This window comes from Pleurodeles waltl, chromosome 3_1 (assembly GCF_031143425.1).
Source record: "Pleurodeles waltl isolate 20211129_DDA chromosome 3_1, aPleWal1.hap1.20221129, whole genome shotgun sequence".
In the NCBI taxonomy this organism is placed as follows: Eukaryota; Metazoa; Chordata; class Amphibia; order Caudata; family Salamandridae; genus Pleurodeles; species Pleurodeles waltl.
In genome coordinates, this window is record NC_090440.1 from 541,371,286 (window position 1) to 541,389,838 (window position 18,553).

General features: G+C 45.4%; 2 protein-coding genes across 3 annotated transcripts in view; one reads left to right on the forward strand and one right to left on the reverse strand.

Moving 5' to 3' along the window:
* The window catches only part of IQCH (IQ motif containing H), a 613,153-nt gene extending 610,193 nt beyond the window's left edge, over window positions 1-2,960 (reverse strand). Inside the window, exon 1 of one of the 2 annotated variants that reach the window (XM_069222867.1) lies at window positions 2,834-2,960. In XM_069222867.1, coding sequence (XP_069078968.1) covers window positions 2,834-2,842 — 9 coding nt within the window. In that variant the 5' untranslated portion in view covers window positions 2,843-2,960. Of the gene's footprint in view, window positions 1-1,982; window positions 2,146-2,833 lie in introns of those variants that run through there. The other variant, XM_069222866.1, reaches the window with a different exon arrangement.
* An 87-nt stretch (window positions 2,961-3,047) lies between these two features.
* Window positions 3,048-18,553, forward strand: part of AAGAB (alpha and gamma adaptin binding protein) — a 171,177-nt gene continuing 155,671 nt past the window's right edge. The window contains exon 1 of the mRNA XM_069222868.1: window positions 3,048-3,186. Coding sequence (XP_069078969.1) covers window positions 3,117-3,186 — 70 coding nt within the window. The 5' untranslated portion in view covers window positions 3,048-3,116. The remainder of the gene's footprint in view (window positions 3,187-18,553) is intronic.

The following is an 18,553-nucleotide window of genomic DNA, read 5'->3' on the forward strand; positions in this document are numbered from 1 at the left end:
CAAATCTACCGGTGCCAGTGAAGCCCATAGTGGTGCAGGAGCACCCATGGCATAAATTAGCTTTGGATATTTCACGTCTGTATGTAGATCAATCGACAGTCTGCAAAATATGCCATAGTAATGGTGGATTTTTAAACGAAATGGACTGGATTTACAATTGTTAACAACTACTAGATTTCATGACAGATGTTTTCAAAGGAGAGGGCTACCCAGAAGAGCTAGAGACTGACAGTGGGCCCCAACTTGTGAGTTATGAACTATGGGAAGTATTTTACTCAAGTGGGCATCAAACATGTCAACACACCGTTGTATCGTCTACTCTCATCTCCAATGGCTAGGTGAGTGCTGAAAAAAAGAGTGATTACGGCAAATAATATGGATTGGAGAGAAAAACTCAAGAAGTTGTGGGTGGTACATGATATATCAACACTCCTGTACACAGGTTTAACCCTCTTGATTTGCTGGGAGGAAGAGTATCTGGAAACCTGCTCAATAAAAAAACGGATGGGGAGAAATGAAATTGAAAGGGGTTATTGCTATAAGGAGGAAAGGTACAGAGGGAATAACGGAGGACTGATAGTTGTAAAAGTAAGTGATTGGGTGGGAATTAGAGGTGATGGCTAGAGGAATTTTCGAAGGCGATGCAGGTGAATGAAATCCATTACTGTATTGAATTAGAGAATGAAAAGGTGTGAAGTAAACGTAAAGTATCAGTATAGCCATATTGATCGATAGGGAGTGTATGTGGGAGTTTTTAAAAAAATACTTTTTACTGTATGTGAGAAGTTTCAGAGAAGTAATATAGTTGAGCTGTCGGTAGTGAGAACACTTGGTATATGGAGTAATCAACACCAAAGCATGAAGAGGCAAGTGAAAAAACACAAGTATGTGACAGACAGTACCTAGAAATATACAGTTCTCAACGCATTGTATATAACCATTTTTTGTGTAGGTGCCTATAATTTGAATTACGAGTATATTATTATCAATCTGAGTTTGAAACTGTGTTTTGTTGGTGATAAAGGAAAGAGGAAAGTTGGGTTGTGGCTCTCCCTTGATTACATGAAATGTTGGGGAGTCATGGAAGAAGAGGGAAGTATAGTGGCGAGAGATGGCTAGTTGCTTCCTGGATATTTTGGCCGCTGGACTGGTGCTCTGTTGTGCTTCAAAGAAAGGAAAACTTCATCGTTATTTCAGCTATGCCACATCTTTATAGGTACTAATGTCATTAGTGGGGCTAATGGAAAGGTAACAACACTATCAGTGTTAACGGGAAAATAAGTACACTCTCAGTATTATAAGCAGAATGGTTCAAAAACTATTCGTGTCAGCACGACAATTATAACACTATCATTTGGTGTCAGTGGAATTATGACAACGCTAAAAGTGGCGTCATGAGGATTTTACGCTTTAAATAAACGCCAATACACTACAACTATCAGTGGTATCGAGTGGGGGCAGTAGTACTGATGTCCGCCGTGTCCTGGAAATAAGATTAGGTGAACTGGCAATATATTTGTGTAGTCAGTGGGACGTACCCTGCGTGGGTGGGAATAAAGCCATATTAAGGCGGTCAGCAGGATTACAATGAAACGTTTAGAACCATCAGTGGGACATTAATAACAATGCAATGTTTTGGTGCCAGGCAAAAAGCTATGAGCGATCAGATTGCTCGTGATAACACACCAAGTTGCGCCAGTGGAGTCGTAATGGCAGTATCAGAGGTCTCAATGTAACAGAAACAACACTATGACTGGTTTATAGAGGATGAATGTCAACAGGATGGATAATGAAAAATCGCCTTATCAAGATGTTACATCATACTACCCTGCCAGGCTGTGCTCCCCCGAGTAGCCCTGCCACCCAAAACCCTTGCCTCTGGGTCTGTCGCAAGGCTCCATATTTACCCCAGTCTCTTACACCCCCTCCGTGACTGCACTAGGCTTTGACAACCTTCTAATTCTTTCCCTCCGGATCCTCACCTGCACTAGGATGTGACCCACGCTTCCAGCCCCTATCCCCGCCATATCGGACGCTCTCCGCACTCTGCACCGGGGCTCCAGGGAGGGACAGACCGCGCTCCCCCTCTGTGTATAACACGTGACCTCCGCCATGGCAACGGGACACGCCAGGATCCGACCAACAAACAAAGAGCCGGGGGTGACAAGACTGTACCACTGACAGGTTTAGAAAAGGAGGAAGGACTATTCCGGAAATAGTCCAAGATGTTGCATGGACATATTTAATTGGGAACTGTTAAACAGCTTGTAGGCTAAGGACCATATGCAGGCGGCGGCCATTGTTCGTTGGGAACATTTTGTTATATGCATCTGTTAGTAGAAATATCCTAAAACCCGACGTCGAGCCTCTAGTAAACAGTACTCCGCTAGTTCAATAGATGTCCCTCCAAAATATCAGGCTATGAAAATTATGACACCCACCCCTAGTTAGGGTAGAGGAGAAGTGACGTTATAGGCGCATCTATTCTACTGTCACTCCAGCTTTCCTTCTCAATATCACACCCAAACTCTCACTGGTGCATACCCCACCTAACCCCCCTGTTTAGTTAGATGGTATTATTTTACCACCACCCCGTGCCCGCCGCAATTAAACTACTGCATCTCCCATCTAAGTTGAAGGAAAACTGCATTCCTTCGACTGTTTTCGCCAAATCCCCTCGTTGGTGTTCGTCTGACTTCCCTCGTCCCTTCCAATGGCTCTTTCACACGTAACTCCTCCACCTATTTGCAAACGCCATCTTCTCCTAATCCCATTTCTTCTCTATTACGGCATCTCATAATTCAGATTTTTGCCCGAGGAACAAAAATCTCACCCTCCGCATTAGGAGCTTGCTACTCTCGGCATGTGACAGTCAGTCCTGTCACAGACTCTTGATCCCTTTTGGCTTTCCACTATAGCACATCGTTCTCGCGCGTTACTAGTTTTATGGGCTGCTTCTTCTTTTTGACCCCCTCCATCCCCTTCGCAACCAGAGTGCCTCACGATTTGTTTCCATGGAATTTAGGTTGGTGACAGCTCTCAGCCATGTCCTCGGAAATGACGTATATGGGGCGGGCTTCGGTAAGGAAGTGAGATAGTGCTACCCTGGTGTAGCAATGGCCGATCCTCCCTGTGCTCTCATAACCAGCACCGCGACCGGTTACCGGGGGGAGGAGCTAGTGCGGGGTAAGTGTCGAGGGAGGCGCCAGTGAGCACCGGGGAGGAACATGGCAGTGCAGTAGCAATGGGAGCAACTAGTGTGAGGTGGTTACCAGGGTGGGTATTATAATCATACACGTATAAGTGTGCTCTATGTATTTTCTACAGGCAAAACTGGAGCAGTCTAAACCACAGTCTGTAAGTTAGCGATGCACATTAGATGACTTCGAAAACACATTTACCATTTGTTTGCTGAATGTAAAATAGAGGTCATATAGTCAAAATATGGAAGAAGGCTCTACACTCGCTTTTTTAATGTCTCAGCATTTCGAATAGTTTCTCAGAATGACTGCATATGCTCACTAAAATTTCATTGCTATTTATTTTTACAAAATGAGAATATATTATCTTTAAAAAAGCGTTTTTAAACATAAACATTGTGGTTGGCGAGGCAATTTTCATCTGGGTACCAGGCACTTGTGTGACACTGTTTCTAGTCCCGGGCTTTGGTGTGAGAACTTAATACGGTACGGGGTTGTAGGCCCGAGTTGTGTATATTGAAGAAGACACACACCTGGTAGCAATGATTTCTGTGTGGAAAAATAAGAAATAAAAAAAACATGATAATATGGAGTGGGGTGGTTATTCTTGGGCTCTCCTGCAAAAGGGGAAACCATTGATTAAACCTTTGACTTAACCGAGTAAACAAATATGAGTACAGTGGGGAAATAGAGGGCAGTGGTCCATTGACTAAGTTTAGGACTTAAGTAACACGAGATCTATGGCTATAACAATGTGCTGTTGTATACTTCTTTGCAAGAGATAAAACGAGGAAGTAAGGGCCAGATGTACCAAAGGATTTTACCCATTCTGTGTCTATGGGAAAATACTTTAGTACATATGGCCCTAAGATTCATGTTTTATCAAATGTTTAGACTGCATTCAGTTTTTAAATAATCGCAATCATATGAGACTTCCCAGTAACAGTGCTAAACGTTTTAAGCACACTCTACTCACCTTTGCCACCCGCTATTTATGTAATTCAATTTGTTGTAATTCAAGTATTACTAGAATATCAAAAGGAGGAAACACCAAGTGCTCAAGAGATAGAAATAAATATATTTTTCAAGTAAACAAATCATGCAGAGGGTATAGACTCAAATGAGTCTCCAAACTTCATAAGTTATTTCACTGTGATCGACTTAATCCTATATATCATACCATCACCAAAGTGTTCATACTCATTATTCATAAAGGTCCTTAATCCTTAATCATCCATATGATCATAAGTCCAAAAATAGTATCTATGACTATAGAAAAGGAAGGAGAAGAAGACCAAATTAACTTCTAAGCTGGAAACCTTTGCAATATCTTAACACTAGATATGTTAAATCTCAAACCAACCTTACTGCAAAAGAAAATATTCATAGGGAATCTTCTCAATGGGACCCAATTATACTTCCTTATTCAATTCCACTTGATACTTGCAATCCTGGACGAGGAAAAGGAAATATTCCCATGTAGTTCATGCACCAGGGTAACAGTCACAAAAGTAACATTCAACTATCTACAAATATAATAATAAAGTCACTTAGTATCACAAAACCCAATTTTCGATTGCCAATAACACTAAATGCTCCACTTTAGGTTTTACTCTTCAATCCACATCAGTCCCCCAGCCTGTGGCTTATTTAGTCTGTCAAACAGACATTAAAAATATTCATCCCTTGTAATAACCACACAAAATCTAAATAAGTGTTCATTACACAATTGGCGAATGTCAATGCCAAACGCATCTTCAAACAGAAATCCTGCCAAACTACCAGTGATATTAACCAACAACACAAGCCATTCCAATGCGTAAACATAACAAACAGCTAGATTAAATAATTTGAAACGCTCATGCAAGGCTACTCGCATGACAATATTTATCTACATAAGCAATTCTTAAGTAAAAACTGTTTGTATGTATCCAAAGTGAGCATACACAGAGATTATTATGTGCAACCACAATATATAAAACATAAGAATAAGCTCAATTATGTGTATATACTGTGTTTGTAAGTTTTGTAAATAACGTAGGTAATATAATGTTTTGTGTTAACAATTTATCAGCCCTGAAGAAGTTCATATTTGGACGAAACACTTGTTGGCCGAAGTTTTATGTAGGCTGAAATACACATCTTGTGGCCCCCTTTCTTCAAGATTGGATCACCTTAGAAAGGATATATAGTGTTTTTAGTGGTAGATGCAATTTGTGATGCATCTGTTTTGTATTGTTTTGTTATTGTGATTTGTTTTAGAGTATAAATATTGTCTTTAATAAAATTTGTTGTGTAGAGAAAAAGTGTTTTGTATATTATAATAGAACTAACACCTTTGTCATTTATGTGTACATTAAATCTATAGAGGAATAGGAATTTACTACGTTTTCTTCTAGTCGAAATTGATTCTTAATACGTTTGAGCAAATTATAATCAGTGTGCTCCACTATTTCCTTTGTTTTTTTTTTGTCTATAGTGCTGACTTTCCTTTGCAGAATCCCAGTATGTACATTATGGCAACAATGTACCTTAGTGTATGAGCACCTGGAATTATTATCACATGTATAAAATTGTAGGAATGTGCATTTATTGATTATTCAGTGTTGCAATTTTTTTGTCTTAGTCCCGACATTTCAGCTCACATCAGATTCAGATTGACTTCCAATGCTACTAAGTGGAGATAATGAGAGGTTAGGGCAACAGCTAGAACAATGACAGTCAGGTGGTGGGGGGGAGGGGCGTATTGAGACGTGAAAATTGAAGGTAGAATAATAGATTGGAGTAACAAGAGAAGATATGTAGCAGAGGAATTAGTAAGTGGTGAATACAAAGCAGAGGAAATGGATCTTCAGGTATGATATTAGTGAGTGTTGTCATTGATCAGCAAACAGGGTGAATACAGAATACAAGAGTGCTCTCTTTCTGTAAACAAACCTTTAAATCTTGTTTTTATCTTGTCACGTTTGCTGTGCATTTTAACAGAGAAGTCAAATGCCAGGCTCCCCAAAGGGAGCTTGGTGTTTACCTTTCTGTCTCTGACTTCAAAGTGAGAGGATTTATGTGGCAATCATGCTGGCTATTGGGGATAATTCTGAAGTGTGGTGGAAGCAAATATTTTAATATCATCAAAACGAATCAATACACTAGGTGATGACATTTCCACACATTGTAGTTGTGCACTGTATACTTTTATCAGCAAAACTGTTTATCTGTGCAAATGTAATGGCCTTTTCAATTGAAAATCGGTTGTCTGTAATGGCAGTACGCTACTATCCCATGCATACTCCACTTTACCCCAGTCCACTCGACTCTGTACTACTCCAGGCCACTGCACTCTAATCTGCACCACTCTCACTATGCCACTCTGCGTTACTGCACTGTACTCTGCACTATTCCACTCTACGCCACTACAGTCTACGCCTCTCTACTTTGCATCACTCTATGCCAATGCACTGTACCCCGCTCTACTATGCACCACTTGACTCTTTACCACTGCACTCTATGCCACTAAACGCTATTCCAGTCTGTACCACTCCACTCTGCAACCCTGCACTCTATGCCACTTCACTCTACACCAATGTACTCTACTCTGTACCCCTCCACTCTATGTGAGTGCATTCTATGCCATTCACTCTACACCACTCTAATATACTCTACACCACTGCACTCTACAATTCAGCACTCCACTCTACTGGGCATTATTCTACTCTACACCACTTCACTCTACTCTGAAACAGACTACTTTTCAGCACTTTTCTCTACGGCTCTGCAATCTACGCTGCACCACTCCACTCTGCAATACTGTACTCTAAAACCACTCTACGCCACTGCACTCTACTCCAACCACTGCACTCTATGCCAATGCATTATACACCACTTTACTGAAAACAATGTACTCTATGCCACTGCTCTCTCTGGCAATCTACCCTGCACCATTTCACTGTATGCCTCTATACTCTGCAACACTCTATGCCACTGCACTTTACACAGTTGTATTCTATGCCATTGCTCTGTACAGCACTCTTTTCTACTCTGTGCCACTGCTCTCTTCACTGCTCTACTCTGCACTACTCTTCTTTATGGCACTCTGTGCCAGTCCCCTCTATGCCACTCTACTATACACCACTGCACTCCACAACAGCATACTCTGCAACACTGCACTTTCTGCCACTGAACTCTAGGCTACTACACTCTATTTCACTGCAGTCTACTCTGCACCACTCTTCTCTATGCTGATGCACCCTACGCCACTACAGTCTATGCCACTCTACTCTGCATCACTCCACTTTACACCACCACACTCTACCCTGCATCATTCCACTCCACACCATTGCACTCTACACTAATCCACTCTAAGTCACTCTAATCTGCACCAAAGCACTCTACAATACTACACACTATGGCTCTCCACTCTGTGTCTACTGCACTCTATGCCGCTTCACTCTATTCTGAATTAATCATCTCTCTGCCACTGCACTCTTCACCCCTATTCCAATCTGCACTATTCCACTCCTCTTTGCACTTTACACCTCTTTACTCAAAACCACACTATGTCACTGCACTGTACACCACTATGCACTAGTTTGCAACACCGTATTATACACCATTGTGGTCTGCACCACTGCACACTATGCCACTGCGCTCTAAGCCACTGAACTCTATGCCATTCTAGTCTACTTTGAACCACTGTACTCTGTGCCATTGTTCTATATGCCCCTTTACTCTGCACCACTCTACTCTGTCACTGCACTCTGTGCCACTTTACTCTATGCCACTTCACTCTGTGCCACTTTACTCTATGCCACTTCACTCTGTGCCACTCTACTCTACACCAGTTCATTCTACTCTGCAGCACTGCACTCTCTGCCACTGAATTCTTCCCTACTCTCCTTTGCGCCATTGCTCTCTGTGCCACTGCACTACTTAACTCAATGTCACTATAATCTACTGTGCACCACTGCACTCTATACCACTTCACTTTACACCTCAGTACTTTACTCTGCACCACTCTACTTTATGCCAGTGCACTTAACTTTACTATGCACCATTTCACTCTTCACCACTGCACTCTACACCACTCCACTCTAGACCTCTTCACTCTACTCTGCAGTACTCACTCTATGCCAGTTCACTCTACACCACTCCTCTATGCTGTAGGAAAGTACCATCTTGCCTGGCATGTTACCCCCATTTTTCACTGTATATATGTTGTTTTAGTTGTATGTGTCACTGGGACCCTGGTAACCCAGGGCCCCAGTGCTCATAAGTGTGCCTGAATGTGTTACCTGTGTAGTGACTAACTGTCTCACTGAGGCTCTGCTAACCAGAACCTCAGTGATTATGCTCTCTCATTTCTTTCCAAATTGTCACTGACAGGCTAGTGACCATTTTTACCAATTTACATTGGCTTACTGGAACACCCTTATAATTCCCTAGTATATGGTACTGAGGTACCCAGGGTATTGGGGTTCCAGGAGATCCCTATGGGCTGCAGCATTTCTTTTGCCACCCATAGGGAGCTCTGACAATTCTTACACAGGCCTGCCACTGCAGCCTGAGTGAAATAACGTCCACGTTATTTCACAGCCATTTTACACTGCACTTAAGTAACTTATAAGTCACCTATATGTCTAACCTTTACCTGGTAAAGGTTAGGTGCAAAGTTACTTAGTGTGAGGGGTGCCCCCACATTGTTCAGAGCCAATTCCCTGAACTTTGTGAGTGCGGGGACACCATTACACGCGTGCACTACATATAGGTCACTACCTATATGTAGCTTCACAATGGTAACTCCGAATATGGCCATGTAACATGTCTATGATCATGGAATTGCCCCCTCTATGCCATCCTGGCATAGTTGGCACAATCCCATGATCCCAGTGGTCTGTAGCACAGACCCTGGTACTGCCAAACTGCCCTTCCTGTGTTTTCACTGCAGCTGCTGCTGCTGCCAACAACCCCTCAGACAGGCATCTGCCCTCCTGGGGTCCAGCCAGGCCTGGCCCAGGATGGCAGAACAAAGAACTTCCTCTGAGAGAGGGTGTGACACCCTCTCCCTTTGGAAAATGGTGTGAAGGCAGGGGAGGAGTAGCCTCCCCCAGCCTCTGGAAATGCTTTGTTGGGCACAGAGGTGCCCAATTCTGCATAAGCCAGTCTACACCGGTTCAGGGACCCCTTAGCCCCTGCTCTGGCGCGAAACTGGACAAAGGAAAGGGGAGTGACCACTCCCCTGACCTGCACCTCCCCTGGGAGGTGTCCAGAGCTCCTCCAGTGTGCTCCAGACCTCTGCCATCTTGGAAACAGAGGTGCTGCTGGCACACTGGACTGCTCTGAGTGGCCAGTGCCACCAGGTGACGTCAGAGACTCCTGCTGATAGGCTCCTTCAGGTGTTAGTAGCCTATCCTCTCTCCTAGGTAGCCAAACCCTCTTTTCTGGCTATTTAGGGTCTCTGTCTCTGGGGAAACTTTAGATAACGAATGCATGAGCTCAGCCGAGTTCCTCTGCATCTCCCTCTTCACCTTCTGTTAAGGAATCGACTGCTGACCGCGCTGGAAGCCTGCAAACCTGCAACATAGTAGCAAAGACGACTACTGCAACTCTGTAACGCTGATCCTGCCGCCTTCTCGACTGTTTTCCTGCTTGTGCATGCTGTGGGGGTAGCCTGCCTCCTCTCTGCACCAGAAGCTCCGAAGAAATCTCCCGTGGGTCGACGGAATCTTCCCCCTGCAACCGCAGGCACCAAAAAGCTGCATCACCGGTCCCTTGGGTCTCCTCTCAGCACGACGAGCGAGGTCCCTTGAATCCAGCGACTCTGTCCAAGTGACCCCCACAGTCCAGTGACTCTTCAGTCCAAGTTTGGTGGAGGTAAGTCCTTGCCTCACCTCGCTGGGCTGCATTGCTGGGAACCGCGACTTTGCAGCTACTCCGGCCCCTGTGCACTTCCGGCGGAAATCCTTTGTGCACAGCCAAGCCTGGGTCCACGGCACTCTAACCTGCATTGCACGACTTTCTAAGTTGGTCTCCGGCGACGTGGGACTCCTTTGTGCAACTTCGGCGAGCACCGTTTCACGCATCCTCGTAGTGCCTGTTTCTGGCACTTCTCCGGGTGCTACCTGCTTCAGTGAGGGCTCTTTGTCTTGCTCGACGTCCCCTCTCTCTTCAGGTCCAATTTGCGACCTCCTGGTCCCTCCTGGGCCCCAGCAGCGTCCAAAAACGCCAAACGCACGATTTGCGCCTAGCAAGGCTTGTTGGCGTCCTTCCGGCGGGAAAACACTTCTGCACGACTCTCCAAGGCAAGAGGGATCCGTCCACCAAAGGGGAAGTCTCTAGCCCTTTTTTCGTTCCTGCAGAAACCTCAGCTTCTTCTGTCCAGTCGAAGCTTCTTTGCACCCGCAGCTGGCATTTCCTGGGCATCTGCCCATCTCCGACTTGCTTGTGACTTTTGGACTTGGTCCCCTTGTTCCACAGGTACCCTAGATTGGAAATCCACAGTTGTTGCATTGCTGGTTTGTGTCTTTCCTGCATTATTCCTCTAACACGACTATTTTGTCCTTAGGGGAACTTTAGTGCACTTTGCACTCACTTTTCAGGGTCTTGGGGAGGGTTATTTTTCTAACTCTCACTATTTTCTAATAGTCCCAGCGACCCTCTACAAGGTCACATAGGTTTGGGGTCCATTCGTGGTTCGCATTCCACTTTTGGAGTATATGGTTTGTGTTGCCCCTATCCCTATGTTTCCCCATTGCATCCTATTGTAACTATACATTGTTTGCACTGTTTTCTAAGACTATACTGCATATTTTTGCTATTGTGTATATATATCTTGTGTATATTTCCTATCCTCTCACTGAGGGTACACTCTAAGATACTTTGGCATATTGTCATAAAAATAAAGTACCTTTATTTTTAGTATAACTGTGTATTGTGTTTTCTTATGATATTGTGCATATGACACTAAGTGGTACTGTAGTAGCTTCACACGTCTCCTAGTTCAGCCTTAGCTGCTCTGCTAAGCTACCATTATCTATCAGCCTAAGCTGCTAGACACCCTATACACTAATAAGGGATAACTGGGCCTGGTGCAAGGTGCAAGTACCCCTTGGTACTCACTACAAGCCAGTCCAGCCTCCTACATTGGTTGTGCAGTGGTGGGATAAGTGCTTGAGACTACTTACCACTCTTGTCATTGTACTTTTCATAAGAGAAAAATATACAAAACAAGGTCAGTGTATATTCACATAGCCAAAAAGTTTTGCATTTCCTCTTTTCACTCTTTTCTAAGTGCTGAAAAGTACTTCTAAACTTTCAAAAAAGTTCTTAAAAGTTTAAAAAGTTTTTTTCTGTCTTTCCAAAAAGTTCTGAAAACTTTTTTCTCTTTTTCTATCACTTTAACTCTCTCTAAAAAATGTCTGTCACAGGCCAAAGTGTTGATCTGTCCAAACTTGCATATGACAACCTTAGCTGGAAAAGAGCAAGGAGTCTCTGTATAGAGAGAGGTTTGAGTGTAGGGAAGAATCCTTCCTTGGAACTGTTACTTAACATGCTTAGAGAACAGGATAAGGCCATAGGTGCCCCATCTGTTGAAAAAGTACCTAATAGTTCCCAATCTGATTCAGGGACTCCCCCAGGAAAAGATTCAGGAAAGAAACTTCCTAGCCTGCCCATTACTAGACAATCTAGCATAGATGGTAATGATGATGAGCCACACCAAATAAATAGTGTTGTCTCACATCATAGCAAAAGCATTTATTCTCACCATACTGGTAGTAATGTTTCTGTAAACCAAGCTGTTAAGTTGGCTTCTGTAAGGGACAGGTCTCCTTCTGTTCATTCCCATCATAGCTCTGTTTCTAGAAATGTCCCTCCCACCAACCCTGATGACAGAATGTTAGAGAGGGAACTCAATAAGTTGAGGGTGGAACAAACCAGACTGAAGCTTAAAAAGCAACAGCTGGATTTGGATAGACAGTCTTTTGAATTAGAGAAGGAAAGACAGAAGTTGGGTTTAGATACCCATGGTGGCAGCAGCAGTATTCCCCATAGTCATCCTGCAAAAGAGCATGATTCCAGGAATCTGCACAAGATAGTTCCCCCTTATAAGGAGGGGGATGACATTAACAAGTGGTTTGCTGCACTTGAGAGGGCCTGTGTTGTACAGGATGTCCCTCAAAGGCAGTGGGCTGCTATCCTATGGCTATCATTTAGTGGAAAAGGTAGGGATAGGCTCCTTACTGTGAAAGAAAATGATGCTAATAATTTCCAAGTTCTTAAGAATGCACTCCTGGATGGTTATGGCTTAACCACTGAACAGTACAGGATAAAGTTCAGAGAGACCAAAAAGGAGTCTTCACAAGACTGGGTTGATTTCATTGACCAGGCAGTGAAGGCCTTGGAGGGGTGGTTACATGGCAGTAAAGTTACTGATTATGACAGCCTGTATAACTTGATCCTGAGAGAGCATATTCTTAATAATTGTGTGTCTGATTTGTTGCACCAGTACTTGGTGGACTCTGATCTGACCTCTCCCCAAGAATTGGGAAAGAAGGCAGACAAATGGGTCAGAACAAGAGTGAACAGAAAAGTTCATACAGGGGGTGACAAAGATGGCAACAAAAAGAAGGATGGTAAGTCTTCTGACAAGGGTGGGGACAAATCTAAAAATGAGTCTTCATCAGGCCCACAAAAACACTCTGGTGGGGGTGGTGGGTCCAAATCCTCCTTTAATCAGAACAAGGAAAAGAAACCATGGTGCTATTTATGTAAAATAAAAGGCCATTGGACAACAGATCCCAGTTGTCCAAAGAAAGGCACCACAGCTCCTACCACTACAACCCCTACTGCTACACCTAGTGTCCCTACTAATAGCAGTGGTGGTGGGAGCAAACCTACTAATAGCCAATCCAAGGGAGTAGCTGGGCTCACTTTTGGTAACTTAGTTGGGGTTGGTCTGATTAGGGAGACCACAGAGGCTACTTTAGTCTCTGAAGGGGCTATTGATTTAGCCACTTTGGTTGCTTGCCCCCATAACTTGTAGAAGTACAAGCAACTAACCCTAATAAATGGTGTTGAGGTCCAGGCCTACAGGGACACAGGTGCCAGTGTCACAATGGTGATTGAGAAACTGGTGCACCCTGAACAACACATACTTGGACACCAGTACCAAGTAACCGATGCTCACAACATAACACAAAGCCACCCCATGGCTGTTGTAAATCTCAACTGGGGGGGGGTAACTGGTCCAAAGAAAGTTGTGGTAGCTTCAGATTTACCTGTAGACTGTCTATTAGGGAATGATTTGGAGACATCAGCTTGGTCAGATGTGGAGTTGGAGGCCCATGCAGCAATGCTGGGCATCCCAGGGCATATTTTTGCTTTGACAAGGGCTCAGGCCAAAAAGCAAAAAGGACAGGGAAGCTTGGATCCTGGAACAATGGACCAAGTGCTCCCTAAAGCTAGGGCTAGTAGAAGCAAACCACTTCCTACTATCCCTCCCTCTACAGTGGATTCAACTTCTGAGGAAGAAGAATTCCCTCCCTGTGCAGAACCTACACCAGAGGAGCTGGAAGCAGACACTGCTGAGCTTTTGGGTGAAGGGGGGCCTGCCAGAGAGGAGCTGAGTGTGGCGCAGCAAACCTGTCCCACATTAGAGGGTCTCAGACAGCAAGCTGTCAAACAGGCTAATGGGGATGTCAGTGACTCTCACAGAGTTTACTGGGAGGACAACCTCTTGTACACTGAGCACAGGGATCCTAAACCTGGAGCTGCCAGGAGATTAGTGATTCCTCAGGAGTACACAAAGTTCCTCCTAACACTGGCACATGACATTCCCTTAGCTGGGCATCTAGGACAAATGAAAACTTGGGACAGGCTTGTTCCCCTGTTTCATTGGCCTAGGATGTCTGAGGACACAAAGGAATTTTGTAAGTCCTGTGAAACCTGTCAAGCCAGTGGCAAGACAGGTGGCACCCCAAAGGCACCCCTTATCCCACTGCCTGTGGTTGGGGTTCCCTTTGAAAGGGTAGGGGTTGACATAGTTGGCCCCCTTGTCCCTCCTACTGCTTCAGGCAATAGGTTTATCTTAGTGGTAGTGGACCATGCCACAAGATATCCTGAAGCTATTCCTTTAAGGACCACTACAGCACCTGCAGTGGCAAAGGCCCTCCTGGGAATATTTTCCAGGGTGGGCTTCCCAAAGGAAGTAGTATCAGACAGAGGAAGCAATTTTATGTCTGCATACTTAAAGGCCATGTGGAAGGAGTGTGGTGTAACGTACAAGTTCACAACACCCTATCATCCACAAACAAATGGACTGGTGGAGAGATTTAATAAAACTCTCAAAGGCATGATTATGGGTCTCCCTGAAAAACTCCGCAGGAGATGGGATATCCTTCTACCATGCCTCCTTTTTGCCTACAGGGAGGTACCCCAGAAAGGAGTGGGCTTCAGCCCCTTTGAACTTCTTTTTGGACACCCTGTTAGGGGTCCACTCACACTTGTAAAGGAGGGTTGGGAACAACCTTTAAAAGCTCCTAAGCAGGATATTGTGGATTATGTACTTGGCCTCAGATCAAGGATGGCTGAGTACATGAAAAAGGCCAGTAAAAACCTTCAGGCCAGCCAAGAGCTCCAGAAGCAATGGCATGATCAGAAGGCTGTTTTGGTTCAGTACCAACCAGGGCAGAAAGTGTGGGTCTTGGAGCCTGTGGCCCCAAGAGCACTCCAAGATAAATGGAGTGGTCCCCACACAATTGTTGAAAAGAAGGGAGAAGTCACCTATTTAGTTGACTTAGGCACTGCCAGGAGTCCCCTTAGGGTGCTCCATGTCAACCGCCTGAAACCCTACTATGACAGGGCTGATCTCACCCTGCGCATGGCAACAGATGGGGGACAGGAAGAAGACAGTGATCCTCTACCTGATCTCTTCTCTTCCACAGATCAAGATGCTCGTGTGGAAGGTGTAGTTTTGGCTGATTGTCTTACTGCTGAGCAGAAAGACAATTGCATAAATCTCCTAGGACAATTTTCAGAACTCTTCTCTACTGTGCCAGGCACCACTTCTTGGTGTGAGCACACTATAGATACTGGAGACAGTTTACCTGTCAAAAGTAAGATCTATAGGCAGCCTGACCATGTCAGGGACTGTATAAAGCAAGAAGTTCAGAAAATGTTGGAACTAGGAGTGGTTGAGCACTCTGACAGTCCATGGGCTTCTCCTGTGGTACTGGTACCAAAACCCAATTCTAAAGATGGAAAGAAAGAAATGCGGTTTTGTGTAGACTATAGAGGTCTCAACTTGGTAACCAAAACTGATGCTCACCCTATACCCAGGGCAGATGAGCTCATAGATACACTGGCATCTGCCAAGTATCTAAGCACTTTTGATTTGACTGCAGGGTATTGGCAGATCAAATTGTCAGAAGATGCTAAACCTAAGACTGCATTTTCTACCATTGGAGGACATTACCAGTTTACTGTAATGCCTTTTGGTTTGAAAAATGCACCTGCCACTTTTCAGAGGTTGGTGAACACAGTCCTGCAAGGGCTGGAAGCTTTCAGTGCAGCATATTTGGACGATATAGCTGTCTTTAGCTCCAGCTGGGATGATCACCTGGTCCACCTATGGAAAGTTTTGGAGGCTCTGCAAAAGGCAGGCCTCACTATCAAGGCTTCAAAGTGCCAGATAGGGCAGGGTAAGGTGGTTTATCTGGGACACCTTGTTGGTGGGGAACAGATTGCACCACTTCAGGGGAAAATCCAAACTATTATTGATTGGGTTCCCCCTACCACTCAGACTCAGGTGAGAGCCTTCCTAGGCCTCACTGGGTATTACAGGAGGTTCATTAAGAACTATGGCTCCATTGCAGCCCCTCTTAATGACCTCACATCCAAGAAAATGCCTAAAAAGGTATTATGGACAGCAAACTGTCAGAAAGCTTTTGAGGAGCTGAAGCAGGCCATGTGCTCTGCACCTGTCCTGAAAAGCCCTTGTTACTCTAAAAAATTCTATGTCCAAACTGATGCATCTGAATTAGGAGTAGGGGCAGTCCTATCACAACTTAATTCTGAGGGCCAGGATCAACCTGTTGCTTTTATTAGTAGGAGGTTGACCCCTAGAGAAAAGCGTTGGTCTGCCATTGGGAGGGAGGCCTTTGCTGTGGTCTGGGCTCTGAAGAAGTTGAGGCCATACCTGTTTGGCACTCACTTCATTGTTCAGACAGACCACAAACCTCTACTTTGGCTAAAACAAATGAAAGGTGAAAATCCTAAATTGTTGAGGTGGTCCATATCCCTACAGGGAATGGACTATACAGTGGAACATAGACCTGGGAGTAGCCACTCCAATGCAGATGGACTCTCCAGATATTTCCACTTAGACAATGAAGACTCATCAGGTCATGGCTAGTCTTATTGTCCTTCGTTTGGGGGGGGGGGGGTTGTGTAGGAAAGTACCATCTTGCCTGGCATGTTACCCCCATTTTTCACTGTATATATGTTGTTTTAGTTGTATGTGTCACTGGGACCCTGGTAACCCAGGGCCCCAGTGCTCATAAGTGTGCCTGAATGTGTTACCTGTGTAGTGACTAACTGTCTCACTGAGGCTCTGCTAACCAGAACCTCAGTGATTATGCTCTCTCATTTCTTTCCAAATTGTCACTGACAGGCTAGTGACCATTTTTACCAATTTACATTGGCTTACTGGAACACCCTTATAATTCCCTAGTATATGGTACTGAGGTACCCAGGGTATTGGGGTTCCAGGAGATCCCTATGGGCTGCAGCATTTCTTTTGCCACCCATAGGGAGCTCTGACAATTCTTACACAGGCCTGCCACTGCAGCCTGAGTGAAATAACGTCCACGTTATTTCACAGCCATTTTACACTGCACTTAAGTAACTTATAAGTCACCTATATGTCTAACCTTTACCTGGTAAAGGTTAGGTGCAAAGTTACTTAGTGTGAGGGGTGCCCCCACATTGTTCAGAGCCAATTCCCTGAACTTTGTGAGTGCGGGGACACCATTACACGCGTGCACTACATATAGGTCACTACCTATATGTAGCTTCACAATGGTAACTCCGAATATGGCCATGTAACATGTCTATGATCATGGAATTGCCCCCTCTATGCCATCCTGGCATAGTTGGCACAATCCCATGATCCCAGTGGTCTGTAGCACAGACCCTGGTACTGCCAAACTGCCCTTCCTCGGGTTTCACTGCAGCTGCTGCTGCTGCCAACCCCTCAGACAGGCATCTGCCCTCCTGGGGTCCAGCCAGGCCTGGCCCAGGATGGCAGAACAAAGAACTTCCTCTGAGAGAGGGTGTGACACCCTCTCCCTTTGGAAAATGGTGTGAAGGCAGGGGAGGAGTAGCCTCCCCCAGCCTCTGGAAATGCTTTGTTGGGCACAGAGGTGCCCAATTCTGCATAAGCCAGTCTACACCGGTTCAGGGACCCCTTAGCCCCTGCTCTGGCGTGAAACTGGACAAAGGAAAGGGGAGTGACCACTCCCCTGACCTGCACCTCCCCTGGGAGGTGTCCAGAGCTCCTCCAGTGTGCTCCAGACCTCTGCCATCTTGGAAACAGAGGTGCTGCTGGCACACTGGACTGCTCTGAGTGGCCAGTGCCACCAGGTGACGTCAGAGACTCCTGCTGATAGGCTCCTTCAGGTGTTAGTAGCCTATCCTCTCTCCTAGGTAGCCAAACCCTCTTTTCTGGCTATTTAGGGTCTCTGTCTCTGGGGAAACTTTAGATAACGAATGCATGAGCTCAGCCGAGTTCCTCTGCATCTCCCTCTTCACCTTCTGATAAGGAATCGACTGCTGACCGCGCTGGAAGCCTGCAAACCTGCAACATAGTAGCAAAGACGACTACTGCAACTCTGTAACGCTGATCCTGCCGCCTTCTCGACTGTTTTCCTGCTTGTGCATGCTGTGGGGGTAGCCTGCCTCCTCTCTGCACCAGAAGCTCCGAAGAAATCTCCCGTGGGTCGACGGAATCTTCCCCCTGCAACCGCAGGCACCAAAAAGCTGCATCACCGGTCCCTTGGGTCTCCTCTCAGCACGACGAGCGAGGTCCCTCGAATCCAGCGACTCTGTCCAAGTGACCCCCACAGTCCAGTGACTCTTCAGTCCAAGTTTGGTGGAGGTAAGTCCTTGCCTCACCTCGCTGGGCTGCATTGCTGGGAACCGCGACTTTGCAGCTACTCCGGCCCCTGTGCACTTCCGGCGAAATCCTTTGTGCACAGCCAAGCCTGGGTCCACGGCACTCTAACCTGCATTGCACGACTTTCTAAGTTGGTCTCCGGCGACGTGGGACTCCTTTGTGCAACTTCGGCGAGCACCGTTTCACG